The 17,603-nt window shown below is 39.0% G+C and overlaps 1 protein-coding gene across 7 annotated transcripts in view; it reads right to left on the bottom strand.

Moving 5' to 3' along the window:
- The window catches only part of kazna (kazrin, periplakin interacting protein a), a 226,487-nt gene that overhangs the window by 22,872 nt on the left and 186,012 nt on the right, over positions 1-17,603 (bottom strand). For all 7 annotated transcript variants that reach the window (XM_042491182.2, XM_042491186.2, XM_042491183.2 and 4 more), the window contains one exon: positions 11,011-11,202. In XM_042491182.2, the coding sequence (XP_042347116.2) occupies positions 11,011-11,202 (192 nt within the window). The remainder of the gene's footprint in view (positions 1-11,010; positions 11,203-17,603) is intronic.

Raw genomic sequence — 17,603 nt, 5'->3', positions numbered from 1 at the left:
TTATCTGGTGTGCCCAATCTATTATGGTACAAATATAACAAGATCCCAGCCATGATTTCGGCTGAATGACATTTTCTGCTTCTCTGTTTTCAACTCTCTCTAACAATCAGATTTTCCCTTTGGTCTCTAACTGACGGAGATGGATAAATAAATGAAAAGCGAGCATGCCAACAATACTGGGGTCTTTGAGGAATTAATGCCTGTAGCATATGCAATCTTTATGCATTTCAATTAACTGAAGGTACTGTATGTAGCTTTTTACAAGTATTTATCGCTATTTATTGCCAAAGGAGAACAAACTGTACCATAACTTAAAAACTGAGCCCTTCCAACTTTGTAGCCAATTACAGCCCTCTATGTAAAGAACTCTGAATACATTTTTGGAGAAAATCTAAAGGATATGACGTTATTCTGTTTCCAAGTGTCTTGCTAAAATTCATCTCCCCTACAGCACTAGTAGAGTCCAACAATGACAAAGAAATGGAGTCAACTAATATCAACAAACTACTGGCACCCACAACAGCACATAGTCAAATTCTGTGTTTCCGTTACAGGCTATACATTATACAGTGGCTGCCCAGAGACCTGCCTCACTGGGGGTTTCAATCCATCTACTTTCATCTGCTTATCTTGGACCGGGTCGGGGAAGCAGGCTGAGAAATAATTCCAGACATCTCTCTCCCCAGCTACGCTTTCAAGCTCCTCTTACGGGACCCCAAGGCGCTCCCAGGCCAGATGAGAAATATAATCCCTCCAGCGTGTTCTGGGTCTGCCCTGGGGCCTCCTACCAGCTGGATGTGCCCGGAAAACCTCTACCAGGAGGATCCTGATCTGATGCCCAAACCACCTCAACAGGCCCCTTTTGACGCGAAGGAGCAGCGGCTCCACTCTGTGCTCCCTCTGGATGTCTGAGCTCAGGTCCCTATCTCTGAGGCTGAGCCCAGCCATTGCTCCGGAGGAAGCTCATTTCGGCCGGTGCGACACCTGCAGGCTAAATCTGAGCTTTTACAGCCTCTCTCTGAGTTGCAGGGAGTGAGGCAGTACGACCACCAGGTTCTCAAGCTAGCTAATCCTTGTCTCAGTTGTGGTCTGATAAACATAATGTTCATCAAATTCAGTGCCCCATATCATAAATTCAGTCCTAGAGGAAACACTGACATGAAATATATTGTGATATTTTGGCTTTAGCTGTCTAATATTTGCTTATATCACAAGTACTGTCTTGAGTAGAAAACGCTATTAGTTATTGCTATTAGTTATTATCTGTAATGTTTCTAGCTGTTTTCAAATTACTTCATCAGCTAATGTGACGACGCGACTAACGTCAGATCCATGTAGAGCAGTTAAGTTAGAGCTAGCTGGGCAGCCAAAGAGCTAACCGAAACCTAAACTAAGTTTAGCCAGCGAACTGTAAAGCTACGTTGCATGGATCTGATGTTGGTTGTTTTGCGTCATTAGCTGATGACGTAATTTACAAAGAGCAGGGATTGTAATTTATTTTCCAGCATTCTGTCAACACAGTGCAGGTTAATAAGTCTTGTGTATGTAACGTCACTATATTGGCTGACGCCCAGCGGCTCGCTTGCGCCTATGGAGTGTGGACAAGGGCAACATGATGCTGATTAAAGTTCATATAATGGCCTTAGAGAGATGTGTTACTGATAAAAAAGATTTTCTCAAAGTTACATATTGTCTTTTTAGTAAAACTTGCTATCCGAGCAAGTTCAATTCACCTGCAACAATAGACAACAGGATCACAAAGACAGGCCCACTTATCAACGCCCCCTCAGAAAATGATGTTCTTCGCATTAATGAATGAAACCACTCCATGCTGACACTACTCCATACAACTTCAGCCCTAAAGAGAAGGGACAGGCTTTTAGTCAGCTCTTATCATAATTATTTAGGGAGAGAGAACAAAAGAGACATCGGCTCATTGGAGGGAGTCCATTGTTCACGGTTTGGGATTTTAAATCTGCAAACTGAATAATGAAGTAGGAGCCTCAGAGCTGCACAGCGCTCACCTCCTCAGTAAGAACAAACTCAATGGTTGAGTGAGGTTGATATTTGCATCGGCGCTATCAGATCAGATCATGCTGCTATTGTATCAGACATCATTGCAGCCACGATACTCACACACGTTAATTAAAGTTAATTAGCAACTCAGCAATGATATTTGACCTTTGCTATAAATTTATGCACAACCGAGAAGCTACAGCCATTAAAAATAGATCAAACGTTGCTCACTAATAGGTGATCTGGAGGTGTGTGTGTGTGAGAAACAGTGTGTACACAAGCTATTTAAGCAGCAGAACTGACACATGTGGGAATCAAGGGGCGAATCAAACTTTGATCCCATAACAGTACCTCATTACACACCTCTCTGTCTCCACTGTATCAAAAAATGACCTTAACTCGTGCTGTAATCTTTATGGATGCTCAGTCTAATTGTTCAGGTGCAAGCTATGTGACACTGCCGTGACAGACGAGTACAGAGAGTGGGTCAGCTGTGATGTAGACGGTGATATGAAGGTGCTGGTACAACTTCTCTCTCACCAAGTCTAGCAGAGGTTCATCGATTACCACTAGGGGCCAGTGTGATCCAAACGTGTTTTCATCCAATGTGAATAAATTAAGGTGCAAATTGAATAGCAAAACCATCCTCATTACCTGTTATCATGGAGCTGCTGCAAGCGTTGGGGAAATAAATCACAAAAGACTTGCAAGAACACATCAGCTGGAAATATCTATTTATTTATTTATTTTTTGGAGCTTCCGTGATTCAATTGGCACCTCTTTTTTTTTTTTTTTTTTTTAAAAAAGCCTTAATTTGTTTTAAAATAAAAGGTACCACTAAAATGGCTGCAATTACTTTAATGTAATCAGGTTAAGTAGCCTGACAACTTTTAGCCGTACAAAGTGTGTGTCTGTCTGTGTCTGTCTGTGTGTATGTGTGTTTGGGTGTTTAATGCCTATCAAGGAAGAGGCCTTGTAGTCAAGGACAAAGCTGCTTTCTGAGTACGTTGTAGCGTGAAATGACACTAAACAGAGCAGGCAGACTGTGCTTTGATGATACATAGCTGTCTGCAGCTTTCATTTGGGCTCTGGATTGACTGGGAGTCCCTCAGTGATAGTAATTAGCCAAAGCGGAAATAGCTAATTAAAAACAGAAGAGAGGGACAACTATGCTTTGAAAATTCAATGAACACAACTTTGATGAGAAAGTCCAAATAAGAGTTGAGTAAACTTATAAACCTTTTACAGGGTTTCTACAGCTAACCACAAGTTAGTTTTAAGACTTTTTAATACTTAAAAAAATAATGCCACTTGGAATGAAACTTAAGACCAATTTTATGATAATCAAAATTTAAGGAAAATAAACATGAAGTGACCCCAATAAGGGTCAGGAACACTTTTGTTCAAATTTAAATTGAAACTTAAAGAATGACTTTTTTGTCCCATGGTGGACGAGGGTAAAACAGAACTGGGAATTACATGGCATTTAGCAAGTTTTCTTGGGGATTTTATATTTCTTAATCTGCAGTTTGAAAATCATTTTTTAATAATACACCGATCTTTGTATGCAGAGCCTAGTACTAGTTTCAGCCATGCCACTAAATGTTTGTTAAATGGCCAATGTTTTTTTTGTTTTTTTTAAATAAATTTGCATTTCCCCAAGTCATCCATGGTAAAATGCAGGGCACCAGGAAGTGCACTGGGCACTGAAGACAATTTTTGAAGTGTCACAATCCCTGTGAAATAACTTGTTTCCTTTGATCCATTCGCCTGATAAAATTTGGAAAGTCTAGAAGAGCCACAAGATTAAATAATATTATTCCTTATCCAGTTAGCGGAATGCTTAACCTGAAATAGCTCCAGCTTGGGCCTAATGATGCAGAGGCAGCGCTGATCATCCTGTTTCACACCGCAGATAAAGAGCTTTTTGGCTTCATGCGCCACTTAGCAATATTCATAGAAGTGAATGGGGTATCCAGGTGTCCTAATACATCCATGGTACCGTGATAACTAGACAGCATACAGAGGAGCCTCTGCTTTGACCATCCCAGCCGCTATCAATAGATGAGTGTTGTTTGTTCCATTATCCTGATGTGACATTATTGCCAGAGATATTCAGTAAATTTCAAATAACAAAAAAAAGGCATTACCTATTATTTTGAAATTTGTCAGAAGTAAACAATTCATAAAATCCTACTTCCCACATCTTAGCATTCTTCAGACTTTTGAAAGATTATTTCAAGACTTTTAATTCCAATAATGCCAATAATTTGGATCCACAGGAACTCTGTTTTAGAGAGTCCAACTGCATTAGCCAAACTGCAGTTTATTTTCTCATTGCTCCTTCACATAAAACTTTGGAGATCACCAACACAGTTTCGATTCATCGTCATTTGTGTACTTCAAGGTCTGGGGGGTGAAATGACACACAGCAGCGCCTCTTGGGCTGGATCGAGTGCCCACGGGCATCATAACAAAACCTGCAATCGAGAGAGCTTGGCAATTACCCACGATTACAATTATAGTGCTCACAGGCTAATATCTGGCACACAGTGGGAGTGAGCTCAGGCCTTAACATTGAAACGGTGTGGGCATCACACCAAACAAAGGCTGAGGGAGAGATACAGGATGAGACAGCGAGGGGGGAAATGAAGAATAACAGACTGAAAAACAGTGTTCCTCTCTGAATTCTCCATTTTGTATTCATAGGCAACTGAAAATCTGCATGTAATTTACTCGTGAACCGACTGAACCGATGGTAGGAGTGGCAACACAGTTTTCTGTGAACCATTCCCAAAGTAAACAGGTATTATCTCAAGAGGCAGAGAGTAAAGGAGGGGTTGATGCATTTCATTCACGCTACTCTACTGCTCCAGCCTTTTGCTTTTTCATCCAAAGCAGAACCAGGAAAATAAATAAAGCTACTCTGCCTCATAATAATTGTTGGTGGCACTTCAATAAAAAAAAAAAAACCCCAGGGCGCTTAAGTTCTCCAAACATCTCTCTCATTCTTCGAGGAAAACACTTTGCCAGAGCATCTGGTATGATGTTCACAATATGCCAGCCTTGTGAAAACTGGGGGAAATCAAATAGAGTCAACATCTCGCCTCCAATTGGCAGCATACGGAAATGACTGTAGTTAATGAGGTATTCTCAACATTTGGTCTGTGTTTTTTTTAGTCACTTTAAAACCTGACTATTTCAACCTCTAACAACAATGACTTTTTTTTCCCTTTGCTGTATCACAAACCCTTCAAACACAAAAAGTCACCAAACAAGGAATGTTGGTAGCTTTAGGAACATCAGAGATATTCATAACCAGGCATCTGCCTCTGGAAGAATGATCCAGTACAGAGAGGATGAGAATTTGACTAGTCTTTTTATTAAAAAATAAATAAATAAACATTTTTCTAAAGTAGGCCTATCTTAAAATACTCTGTAATAGTAATGCAATGTTCATCCAAATTTGTGAAAGGCTAAACTAAAATGTGACTTTATAAGTAAATGTGTGTGAATGGCCTCAGTATAGTCCAATTGATATGTGAATATTAATGTTCATTTTTTGATAGAAGCAAGAAACTCGGTACACTTGTAAAAATTTGGGGCCCTGAACATTTAAAAAAAAAAAAAAAAGGATTTAAAATAAACGTAAAATTGTCACCATGAGGTATCATGGTTGGCAGAGTTAGCACACATCACCTGGATTAGTACGCTTCACATTAAGTGTTTTTCAAATCTTTTGAAGAGAACTGGAATCAAAGTGGCAATTTTTGTGATTTTCCGAAACAGACAATCCAAAAATTGCAACTACTTTAATCAGCAAGTAGCCATTAGTGGTACGTGTACCAACTAAAACAGGGATTAGACCAGAGGATGTGAGCAGAGCAGTGAGAACACAACCGTGTTATATTGTAATTAAAGACTCACATGAATAATGTGCATGTGTATGACTTCTCGGTTTCCTTTTGAAAGTACTTTGTGAACTCAAATTTATGGTGTCAGCAGTACTGAAACAAAACTGGTGCTGGATGGAGCAGAATTCTGCATCTGGTTTGGAAAACAAACATGTGGGTCGTACTGCGACGTTGGCTGATAATTATATTAATTAATAATAATAATAATTTCATTTATGTTTTAACGTTTTAATCCTGACTGCTGACTTTGCGTGTTGGCCCTGTCTTCTAAACCAGCTGGAATATGAGAACCCCTTTAATCTGGTGTGCTACAGCAGGTACGTTATAGTTAAAGTGAAAGCACTCTCTGACCCTGCTTAATACTGTGCAAGGCATAGTTGGGCCCCTGCGTAGGAATATGGAAGAGAAAATGCAACTGTATATATGTATAAATGTATACATTATCTAAGCTTCACATTTAAGGGGCCAAAATGATCACTCAAACATGCTGCCTGACTGAATTATTTGAACAGTGCATATTATTATAGGCTTTGAGGTTTCCGGCCAGGACGCAGACCTTGTTTTCGGCAGTATTGCACATTGCAGTTCTCCAACTTTATGAAAAATCTGCTCTGCGAACAACATCTCACGAATCTATGTTGTATAGATTAAAGGACAATACAGAAAATGGGACCACTTCCTGGGACTGCTTTTGGGCCCACATAAGAACGGACCAAGACACTGTGCAGACCCCAACATTACCAGGATCTCCTGTATAACTATATCATAATAATATTGGATTATCCCAGTCACAACATATGGTGTTTTGTGTTTGCTTATTTTTCTTGCTGATTGGATGCCCTGTCTATTTATGTATCTTTATCCTGTGTTTGTAATTGTTTGTCTGGCCTGTGCAATGTATCCCAGTATTCTCTACTTTTGTTTTGTTTTGTTTTGTTTTGTTTTGTTTTGTTTTGTTTTGTTTCCTAGCATTATTTTTTTCATTCGTAATACATTGAAAAGTTAATAAAAACTTTAATGACAAAAAAAAAAAAATCTGCTCTGCGCTCTTTGCGCTAATCACTTGCTCGCGTTCAGCTCACATTCTCACATGAATGCCTTTGAGGAAAGACTGAAAGTTTATGCTATAATCTCTTTTTCTACAATTTTTTGCATCTTGCCTTTTGGTATGATGGCAGGTTTTTCTCCGTGGCCTTGAGTGTGGCCATTTGAAACAGGTACAAACACTTCTCCCTTTTGACATGGGCGGACATGGATGACCTTTTCCAGTTGTTTTTCAGGCAAAGACAGGACGTGTTCACAACTCAGAACTATGCTGAAAACTCTCTAAAACGTCTTTGTACACCTGAACTACAGTGCACTATAATAACCCCATAAAGTTTTTTTCCATGATGTTTACCTACTGTACAGTTAAAAAAAACACTATACTTTTAATGCATCCTCACTTTATCCTTTACTTGCTGATTGTTTGCTTTGCATAAACATTTAGACATTGCCTCACTACCTTTTTCATTTTCTCTTCAGTGTCCCTACTGGCTGGCATGCCCGTGAAAGCTAATCAACATACGTATAAATATAAACAAAATAAACTAGTTTCCTCTGCATGCTGTCAATTATCACCAGCACTGTCCAGTACCATAGCCAGCAAGTATCCGCAACACAGAACATGAAGAAGCTGGAAAAGCAACACAAACAAGAAAATGAGATGACAGATGTGTTTCCACTTTCTGCTTGGAAACAACTGTAAATATTGCTGGGGACAAAGCCAACATTCACTGGCTGCATCCCACCACATGTAACCAAAGAGAAAAAAAGCTAGCTAATGCTCTTGCTGGCTTTTCATAGCTGTCTTAAAAAATAGCATCTTTGGAGTCTGAGCGAGCCACAGTGTCAATGCGTGAAGATGGAGTGTGACAACCATGGACTTACAAAAGAGCTGGGATCCAGCCACTGCTGTACAGGCCAGGTCATGTGAAAAATAACAGCGAAAGACATAAATAATTTAGAAATCTTGCTGCTTTCACCACTGAATGCAAATAGAGATATATATTTTCACATGGTTTACTCTCTGGCCTTGAAGATCAACTTCTGCTCCATTGCTTCAATAAAAAAAAGCTTTAAGAGCAAAAATAATTAAAAAGTAGGAACCGTGATAACTTCTCATGCTTTAATTTGCCTCTGTGAACCTCCTCCTACAGAACTATACTTGAAAACGACAACAGCCAATTTCCTGTTGTCCTCCAGGATACTCCCATCTTAATTGCAGACCAGATCCACCCTGCTTAACGTTTCTGGACCTCGTAAGCCAACCAAAGTCCCCCTTTATAAAGCTTTCATTAGCTGCTGATTGCTGTCAGTGCCTGCTGGGCTCTGTAGGCTTTGGCCTTCATTAACAAGGCCTGAGTCATACAGTCAAATATATGAGCCTGTGTGCAGTCTGTTCAGACAGCCAAACATCCCGCTGAAGAGGAGATAAGTATTTATTTGATGTGTTGCTCTATTCTACACTGCCCCAGTCTGTTTTGTTTTTGTGCAATTCTTCCCCCAAAAAAGCGTAGGCTGCAAGTGTCAAGTGAAATGTCGCAGCAACAAAATCCCCTGACAGCATGTCGTGTGTTTGTCTGATAGCAAATGGTGGTTTTGTGCTCTGCCTCATTCCATGGGCGATTATTCTTTGAAAAGAATGATTCAGTGCCACGCTGATGACATCTTTGCTTGATGCCCTGCAATCCACTGAGCACTGCCTAGAACTTGTTCATTACTATACCCTGTGCTTTGCAAAGTCTCCATGAAGGCATGTGTAAGAAATGTATTCCCATTTTACATTCACTCATGCACAAAACAGATACAGAGCACCAAGTTAGTCATTAACAGAGAGGAATCTGTAAACTACATTTGTACTTCATCAGTTCTAAAGAAGTAATTCAAGGAGCTCTATTTTGCAAATGAGGTTTCTCTAATAATGTAGTCATAAGGTTGAAGTGTATGTTATTCATTTTAACCAATATTTATACATTTTAACACATCTTTAAAAACAGCTAGGACAGTAACTTTTTCATTTGATCAAACTGTTACTAAACATGTTTGTCCTATCTGTGCCAACAAATAAAACATCCATTTTTCAAGCCTCATTTCAATCAGCACTTAAAGTAAAAGCCCCCAAAACATGCGGTCAACTCTAAAGTCCACCTCAAGTAACAAATCTCCATAAGAAAATTACAGGTCATGAATAAAGTCTCTGGATGCCGACCATTTCAATGACACAACATTTACCTTTTAAATATGTTAAGTGTTTTTTTATGCACAATTGTGAAGTCCTATCAGTCTATGGCTCTAATAATTAAATATTATGTGTATGACAATAAAAGACCTGCCTGTGATTGTTTTGAATAATTCTTATTCATTCATTTTACCAGGTCTAAACATAAGTCATGAATATTTTTGCTTTTAAGTCAGATCCTTGGAGAATTTTACAACATTCAAGACCATGTCCAGCACAGCGTCATACCTAAACAACAGAAAAGGTCTTTTGCCAATGACTCTCAAATGACCATTATAGTTACAGTTTTAAACAGGTGGTAAACATGGTAAGTATAAGGCAAGTGCTTGGTTAGGTTTAAGAAAAGATCATGGCTTGGGTTAAAACAAATGTGTTTGTCACATGACCTAAGTTGCACACATAAGTTAACAAAAGTACATACTACTTACGATACTTCCTTACTACTATAATTTTACAATGACTATTTTTAGGCTTTGGGTCTTTTGGCAGTCTCTTAGGTCAAGGTCCTGTGTTTGTTTGACATCCATCCATCCACCCTGATCACCCTTGTGGACTTTGTCACTCTTTATACTCCATCACCTAACTTCCTCCTTTGCTCTCATCATTATTACTACGGCAACTAGAGGTAAACGCCTCACAATAAAAGTAAATATTGGCTGTAATAAGCAGGAATGTTCCCACTGGCTAACTCCCCTGACATTCAAACTGAAATTTAAACTTAGACTAGTTGACTGGTCTTAACATGCACCTTAACAGCACACGCAGAAAAAGGTCAAAGGACAATGAGGAAAATTAAATTACATATTACAGGTATTATAAGAGCCACTCAAAACAGCTGGCATTTTTCAATAATCAAATCATTAATAAATGAAAGTTAACAATAATATTTTTTAAACCACTTCAATAATAAGCAGTTTCACTTAACCAACAAGCATTTTTGGCTTAGACTAGTGAGGGTAGCAACATTTAATTGACCAGACATATAATCTTGCACAGTAATAACAGTAATAAGCTCCTTGTACAAACAGCCTATAGGGGCCAGTTTGGGGGGAATTAAGTCTTAAGTTTTTATTATGATTAAGTATAACTTAAGTTCTTAAAATGGCCTTTTAAGTTGGAAATATACACAAAAAAGTGAAATAAAACACTGAGCTACTGTTTAGGTGAAGCTTATACAAACATGTTAGCAACATTTTAAGTCACATCTGCCCAAATCTATAAATCCAGAATGCAGCACACGGTGGGGATACAGTGGAGCCTCTACAGTACATTGTGCTGTATGTACATCAGAGTGCGTGGGCGGTGCAGAGTGGGAGAGCTGCAGGATTTGCCTGCAGCGTGGAGCGGCCTTTTTGAAAAGTCAAAGCATCTGTGTCCTCTCTCACCTCAAAATACCACTCCATCTCTCGAGCGGAAAACATGCTAATGGCCTATAATGCAGCTAATGGGCAGCACTAACCACACTGTTATAGACACTAAAACTGACAATACGGTAACAAGTAAAAATGGTTTCAATTTTGCAAAATGCGGCTGGTTTTCTGAGAGTGGCGAACTGAAAACCTAAAGCAGCTGGAAATAAAGTAATTACAGAATGATTTGAGAAGGAAGTGAGAATTGCTGCAACTTCATGCTGCTTTGCAAACTTCCAATTTTCACAGTTTCACTTAAAAGGGCACGCCCACCAACACTGACTTTTGTTGTGTAAATCTCTGATTCCCAGATGTCCATATCTTAAGATAATAACAATGTTAGTGTTTTAAATAACACACACAGCTTGCTGTTCTTTGGCGAGGTTCTTACCTTGCAGAGCCTCCTTGGCTCGGTCCAGCTCCTGTTCCTTCTGGGCCAGCTGCACGCGGAGCTCGGTGGCAGAGAGCACGTCCGCGGAGCAACCTCCTTGGGTCTCCTCCAGGTCCTTACTCAACATGTCCTTCATCTGCCGCAGCAGGTGCACCTCCTCCTGGAGCTGGGCCACCTCCTCACGCAGCAGGACTACAACAAAGAGAGAGCAAAGGGTTTAACAAGCTCAAACCAAATCATAGCTTAATTTATTCTTTGTAAAAGCATGTGTGGTTTTGTTTTAGCAGAACACTTTTTAAGCCAAAGTAACAATGTAATTCTAGTAGCTAGAGAAGGGTCGTATGCATATTGGAATCCCATCTCACAGAGGTGCATAAGCTTTGAATAGCTACATGACTGCAGAGATGGTTGTGTCTGAAATGCAAAATTGGTTTAATACCACCATAGGAGGCAATGGTTTCATTTGTAATTGAGGGAACTGCAGCGCCAAATTACTGTTGGTAATAAGCCTCACAGGGGTGGGTGGGGTCCAGAAGATGAGTAGAGACAAGACATTGATATTATAATTAATTTCTTCGCTGCTGTGTTTTGAACTTGCTCTGTGTTCGCAGAAATTCTGAGAAACGGAGAGAAGTCCATTTAATATTCAGCGACTGGTGCTTTAAAGAACTCCTCACTGGCATTGTCACAAAGACGCAAAAACAAAATGAAAACAGCAGCAGGGAGAAAAAGATTTTTCTTCCCAATTTGACTCACTGGAAATGTTTCAAAGCGCTTTCAAAAAATCAGCAGCAGAGAGAGCATTTCACTCGATTTTAAAACAAGCCACAACAGACAAACGTCCAACTTCCAGTTCTCACATCACACCCGAAAAAATAATTTTTTTTATCCAAGAATGTCTTTTTTGCACATGGAAAGTACTTGTCTAGGTGGAGCATATTGAGAGTAATGCGTATAAGGATGAGTTGAGTCATTCTGCTCAATTTCATGCATCCTCAGGGCAGGGGGTTGGACGGCTGGCGTGAGGAAACTGCTCAGCCCCATCTCGCATGGCTCCACTATCAAGTGCCTCGCATAAATCACACTTCATACTTCCCAGCTCCAATATTACCGTCTGAAAAATAAAATCAATCAAAGATGAATGGGAATACTGAGAATAGGAAAGTGAATATGCCAAAATACTCAGAGAGGCAACAACAAATTAAAGACGGAATACGGATTGCACTTCTTAGTAAAGAGTAGGATGATTATTTTGCAGTGTGAAAATGTATACAGAGCAACATTCAGAGCGAGAAGTGGATTTCCAGCAATGTTTGTCATTTCAGCAAAACAGCAAATGCTTTGCATTCTCCAGAGTATCAGTGGAAATAATCCTCTCATACAGTAAGCTATGCCCATTTCATACTAAAATGGGCTGGTCTGTCACCATTATTACACCATCAGTGAGATTAAGAAATCTGTAAATGATCATTAAGAAAATGTTTAGTAACTTTACATTTCTAACGAACAAAGTCTGGCTATTACAGTCCAGTATTCCACACGGAGAATAAACAATAAATGAGCCTCGTTTTGTAAGGTTTTGTTATTTCATATCTCAGAGGACAGTACTCTAGCCCCTTTTACGCAGCCTGTTCAAGATAGGAATGCTGTGCTGTTATTCTGCCTTAATATTCTGTATATAAGGCGCCGTTGAGCCGGCAGCAAGGAAGTAACAGATCTGTGCGTCTGTGTAAAATGACACTGTACACTGATGATGTTGTGTTACACATCATGCCTCTTGTGTTTGCAGAACACCGGTATGCTATCTAAAATTACATACTAGGGCGCCGTTATTATGTCGCTCCAATAAATGTGTTACCTGTGACACATTTATTGTGGTTGTATATTGTTGACTGTCACCTTTGTGACTGACACATGTATCTTTGATCCTGTGGTTTGGCCATGACACTAACCGATATTTCTCACTCCTCCAACAGCAGACCTGATATTATACTCCCATCTTCCCTCCACACTCATGATTGATATGTTACATAAGGACAGCAGGGACACAAAAGCAAACTGCGACAAGAAAATATAATGGAGAATATGTGGTGCATGCAGCCTTGCTCTGATGCATTTTTAGCACTACATGGATCACTTTAGCTCTCACCTTTTCTCCCCTGAAACTAAAATGAGCCTTTCAGACCAGTTCACTGCTCGTACAACATGCACCTGCTTCCCAGGGCTTTCGAGTCCTTTAATTTGTGTTCACTGACTAAATGTAAGTGGCTGAGGATGAGGGCTGCCTGCTAAATAACGAAAATGAAATGTAAAAGGGGTTATTAGGAAAAGGGTCGAGAGAAAAACGTCGGCGAGTGGAGTGTCATTACACAGAGGTATACTTAATGGACCCGATAATAGGACCACATTTTACGGAGCAACTCAAGCAGCAACACCCTTATTGGCAAACCAAAGAGCCGGCCCGTTCTGGAAACCACCGACCGCAAGATACAGTTCATTGGTGTTTAAAAATCCTATACTAGTCACAGACTCAACTTGATTACTTATTCATTAGGTTTGCATGTATCGATCGTGTGAAGGCAGCAAAACAGGGATTAGAAAATGAAGGACAAGGACACTGAAAATGTGGGTTTTATGTCTAAGAGCCAACCCATATATACTATGGGTTGGTATAACTATGGTTTATATGACACTCACTCCCTTAAAGAATTTCATTGTCTCTTCAATAACTGGGAGCACATATGTTTGAAATTTTCTGGATAAAGTACAAATCTCTGATTGCAAAATACAGACACTGATTTTAAACCTCCCACAGTAAGTTGTAATAACCACAACTTCACCAAAAAAACACTTAAATCCAGCTGCAAGATCGATCACTGTTGAAGGATAAATAATGAACCAAACATAATGATATAAAAATTGATTTCACTGCTGCAACAAAGAGAGGGAACTTGTTACTACAAAGTGCTAGGGTGTAATTTTGCACTTCCTGCTGTTTATCACAGTGGGACACTGCAAAACAGTGAACAAACACAATTTTAACAACGTAACAGACAGGGAACATGGTACACTGGCTGCCTAGTGGTAGCTGTCTAATCTGTTGACAGTAATATCATTTAGTTATCATGCAACATAGAGCTTACACAAACCTTAAGGTGACTTTGAATGCTAAAAATGTAACTTTTCTTCATCATCCACCTTGCACTTCCATCCTGATCTATTTGTTACAGTCTTTGTTATCTACTTTGAAATGCTGTTTAATTTAAATGTTTCATAGTGTTCGTTTTATGGCATTATGTAATTTCCTTTGAATTACCAAACGTTGTACAAAATGTGACATATAAATTAACTTGGCTTGCTTTACTGAATTCCATGCTATATCTATGGCAAATTGACATTAAATTAAAGGAGTTTGTCAGACATACAGCCTCTACAGTAAAGCATAAGATCTATAGAAGATGTTGGTCTAATTGTATGTGCCTCCATTTCAAACAACTAAGAGTACTTGAAGTTTTTCAGGCAGCAGTCGGGCTGGGACAATATGATTGTCTTCAGATTCAATATGCATTGTAACTTTTAGTTATTGCAATTTGATATTACAATTTGTTGCGATTTTTGTTCATTGTTTTCGTAACAGTCTATGGGAAAAAGTTTAATCATACATTAGAGACTGTATATCATTATAAAAATGTCCAAAATCAATGCACACTATGTGTCTGTCAGTCGTTTTAACTTTTATTTCAGCAGAATCATACATATATTGCATAGAAAAGTGGTAAATAAACTTAACATTGTTTTTAAATTGTCTTATTTTCAGTAATTTTATTCCAGTTAAGCACTTTGTGACCTTCCCCTGTGAAATGTGCTTCATTAAATAAACATAACTTACTAAAATTTACACTTACAATGGAAAACTCGCTGAGGTAAACTGAACTTAGCTATCCCTGCAGTGTTTCCCATATATTGATTCAGTTGTGTCGGCTGCCACAATGATTTTCTATATTTGAAGTATTTAAAATTGGTAAAAATCTTATTTCATTTTAGAGCAGTAGAAGGTTGATTCAGGCCCAGCACTTTGCCCCACACTCACTCTCACTCTCTGACCACAGCTGAGAGAAGAATAAGCAAGTTGCTGCACCTCACACTCCCTCAGGAGGTGGAGGCATAAAATAAAAAAATAGTGTGATACTTCAGTGAAACACTTTTCCCCTACCCCTAGCTGTCAGTAAGTGCTAGACCAAGGTGATGATATGTACTTACTTTAATTAAATTCAAAAATTACACAAGAAGTGTTATCACAACACAAAAACTGTAATAGCAAAGTTAATATCTATAACATCTGAAAATGTTCGAATGGCGCTGTGAAGGTAGGCTGAATATTCTTTTCACAGCACATATCTTTACAGAAAAGAGGAACCACCTATACTCAGTCAAACAGTGCAAACTGTAAGTGTGATGTATGTTGCAGACAAACATACCAATTCTCACCTCGTCTTTAAAATTCATGAGCAGCGGTGCTTCACGACAAAAATAAACCTATTGAAAATATGGAGATTTTGCTTTTACATCCTGCTCCCTGATTTATATGAAACACTTTGGTGGTGACTCAGTTATGTGTCAGAACACTCAATAAGACAACCGAAACTGCAGCAACGACTGGCTACATTTCTACACTTCACCAGCAAGAGGACCCTCTACATCTGCGATAGGAAACTCAAGATGAACTGTCTGAATATGCCACAGCAGTTATTAGCAGAGTGTGTGAGGTGAAAACAGATATGTTATTGTCTTCTCCAGCTTTGTGCAGGCGAGCGCAGGGCTGCAGCTCTCTCGATAAGACAGTCAGAGGTTGGGGGGAGGGTGGGGTAAACGGGAGCAGAGACAGCCACCTATTTTTCAATGTCCGTACTGTCTCTAGGTTGGCAACAAACAAGCACTATAGCTCTGCATTACAAATGACAGTCAGAGTGGGAGCCTCCTGATAAGTGCAATCTCTCCTGCTCTGCCCTCCAGGACTGCGTGCAGCTCATTCCCGTGGAGGCTCAACCCTGCCAACGTTTTTTGTTGTGGAAAGTGTGAAGCACATAATTTAGGATGCTTATGTATATGCAAATTAACATCATAATCTTGTTACAGATATGAAGTTTTGCCTAACATTTTTAAAAACTTTTTTATTTGCTTTTTTTTTTTAAATAAACACACATTCTAATTGTTTACAATACTATGCATTTTTTGGTGGGAGAAGCCATTTGAAAACACCTCAAAGCATGTTTACTTTAAAAAAAAACAAAACATTTATTTTCATTAATAGATAGTTACGGGAAAATTAAGTGTAATTACAAGTTCATTGCAAAAGCTTGTTTGAAATATAACAGATAACACGTTTCAATAAAATAAATGGTTGGTATTCATAGTAATCATATTTCATGAACCTAAGGTAATTTCTCACATAGAGGTTTAAGAAAATTGTAAAGAAAAAAAAAAGAAGAAAGAAATAGCAAAAAAAGAATGTAGTCCTCGGTAAAAAGTGATTTAAGTACATTTTTCAGATGGTAATCAAGAAAAAAATTTCACCAAAGCAGCCGCAGTCAGATGTTATACATCTCATTCGAGACTGTCAACTGTCAACAAAACCTTCTGGCCTTAATTACTTCTCCTCCCAAACAGAAGAAAAAGAGATGACAAACATAAAAACAGATATTTCTGTCGGTGTGCAGGACTGTGAGCACACAGAAAGTTTGACAACACAGGCTTGTGTGTTTTAGTCTGCAGTGGTGTGACTCTGTTGCCATCACAACAGCGGCACTAGTGGGGATGAGATGATGTATCGGGGTCGGATGTTTGCTGACTCTCTGCTGTTAGCTCTCTCTGCCTTCAGCACCACCTGTTCCCCACTGGCTGACAGAGGAGGCATGTGTTCTGCTCCTGAATGATGGAGAGTCACATACACTTTAGTTTATAGGTAAAAATTTAACTCCTACATCTAGTGTTGGTACTAAGCTTTGGCCATTAAATCTATTAATTATGATAACATCGCAGCTCACACATTAGAAAACTGGGAACATGGTTCCACTAAGGGTTGTGTACAGTTTACATTTAAACCCATTTTTTTTACTGGAATTCTCCACCCAACAGTACCGTTTCTGTTACTTTACTTTCTCTGTACTAGCAAAAATATGATTTCAGTTCTAAATATTAAGTCCAAACTTTCATCTGCTGAACAATAGGGAGAGTGTAAGTTTAAAGGACCCAGTTTTGAAATTTCTTTCCCCTTGCCCTATTTCCTAACGGCTAATCTACTTCAAAGTAGATACGAAATACTAAAACAGTGGTTCCCAACTTGTGGGTCGCGGTCCAAATGTGGGTTATGGGTCCATTTGGAATGGAAAGTTTGTGAAAAACACAGTTTATTTTGAATTTCTGGCACAGGAATATTTTGATGTGCTATTCCTGCTCTTACATTACTATTGTCTTGCCCTGTTCTTGGTATTACTTGGTCTATAAACATGTCACTGATCTTGAAGCAATAGTATGCACTTTTTTGGACGCAATACTTTTTTTTTTTTTTTTCTAAGCCATGTGATGTTTACATT

Source organism: Plectropomus leopardus, chromosome 9 (assembly GCF_026936395.1).
Source record: "Plectropomus leopardus strain MGB_pleo_1.0 chromosome 9, ASM2693639v1, whole genome shotgun sequence".
Classification (NCBI taxonomy): Eukaryota; Metazoa; Chordata; class Actinopteri; order Perciformes; family Serranidae; genus Plectropomus; species Plectropomus leopardus.
Note: the sequence above shows the minus strand (reverse complement) of the source record. Positions and strands in the feature narration are given on the sequence as shown.